General features: G+C 38.4%; 1 protein-coding gene across 1 annotated transcript; it reads right to left on the bottom strand.

Annotated features, from left to right (window-relative positions):
- Positions 1-264: 264 nt before the first annotated feature.
- On the bottom strand, positions 265-1194 carry LOC122914337 (olfactory receptor 4A47-like). Its single transcript, XM_044260967.1, has one exon. The coding sequence runs from the start codon at positions 1192-1194 to the stop codon at positions 265-267; it is 930 nt and encodes a 309-aa protein (XP_044116902.1).
- Positions 1195-1583: the final 389 nt, after the last annotated feature.

Below are 1583 nucleotides of genomic sequence, written 5' to 3'. Positions count from 1 at the left end.
TTCCTCACTAATTCATTACCTATTGTTGAATCCCTGCTATAAAGGCATTACACCCTTACATGAAGTCTTACAAGGTATTATGAATCTGACATTCTAGCAGGAAGTAAAACTTATTATAACACAATCATCCAGTTCAATCTTTAATTATAAATAACTTAATTACTTTGAAAAAAAAAAAGGGAATTCAGAATCATTTTGGGAATACTTCTGCATTCTCAGAAAATGGACCCAATGTAGAGATTCTTCTTGTGGTAGATAATATACTTATCTACTAAAAGATATAACATTTCTACTCCAGAGCTTCTTCATAGCATTTGTCATCTCAGAGTTTCTCAAAGTGTAGATCAGTGGGTTCAGCATGGGGGTTATGACTGTAAAAAACACACTCAATGACTTGTCAATGGGGAAAGTCTTAGCAGGTCGTACATACATGAAAATGCATGGAACAAAGAAGAAGACCACCACAGTGATGTGAGAACCACAGGTCTGGAGGGCTTTCCGCCTCCCTTCTGAACTAAGATTCTTTAGAGAGTACAATATAAAACCATAAGAGATGAGCAAGAACATAAACACAATAGTGCAGATCATCCCTCCATTGGCCACCACTAACAGGCCAATGACATATGTGTCAGTACAGATGAGTTCCAGTAAGGGATACATTTCACAGATGAAATGATCAATGACATTAGGACCACAGAATGGGAGCCCATAAACAGTGCTAACCTGAATTACTGAATGCAGAAAACCTCCAACCCAGGACACTACCAGCAGCACAACACACACCCATTGCCTCATGATCACCAAATAATGCAAGGGCTTGCAGATGGCCACATAACGGTCATAGGCCATCACTAGTAGAAGAAAGACCTCTGAGCCACCAAAAAGGTGTTCAGTAAATAGTTGAGTCATACAAGATTGGAAGGATATGGTATTTTCTGCAAACAACAAACCTGAAATCAATCTGGGGCAAATGCAAGAGGAATAAGTGACATCCATAAAAGACAAATTAGCAAGAAACAAGTACATAGGAGACCCCAGGGTCTTACTGACTGCTATAGTCACCACAATGAGCACGTTGCCCACCACAGTCAAAATATAGAAGAGCAAGAACATAACAAAAAGGACCTTCTGTTCCTTTGGATCCTGGGTGAGACCCAAGAGGACAAAATAAGTTACATTGTTTCTTGGGTCCATCTAGTCTGGATGGGAGTGACTTCTTGTATTAGAATCAGGTGATCTACAAAACAGGGGAGAAAGCCTTTAAATGTGTTATAAGGTTAATCTTTTATTGATTCATTCCATTAAAAGATTGTGTAAAAGATTGTAAAAAAAAATAGGCAGGAGTACCTATTTGTGTCACAGACAGTGTGATTTCCAAGTTGAACAAGTCATGGTTTCCTACACTCAATGATAGCATACATAACAATATTCAATGAAATAAGTGCCAATATAAATGTAGTCATAGAGTGCAAAGGTCAAGGGTAAGAATATATCAACAAAACAGCAATCAAAGATGGCTTCCAAGAGGAAGCACTCCTTCCTGAGATTTAAAGGAGAAGTGGAAGGATAAGAGGGCAATGGAT

This window comes from Neovison vison, chromosome 7 (assembly GCF_020171115.1).
Source record: "Neovison vison isolate M4711 chromosome 7, ASM_NN_V1, whole genome shotgun sequence".
Lineage (NCBI taxonomy): Eukaryota > Metazoa > Chordata > Mammalia > Carnivora > Mustelidae > Neogale > Neogale vison.
Note: the sequence above shows the minus strand (reverse complement) of the source record. Positions and strands in the feature narration are given on the sequence as shown.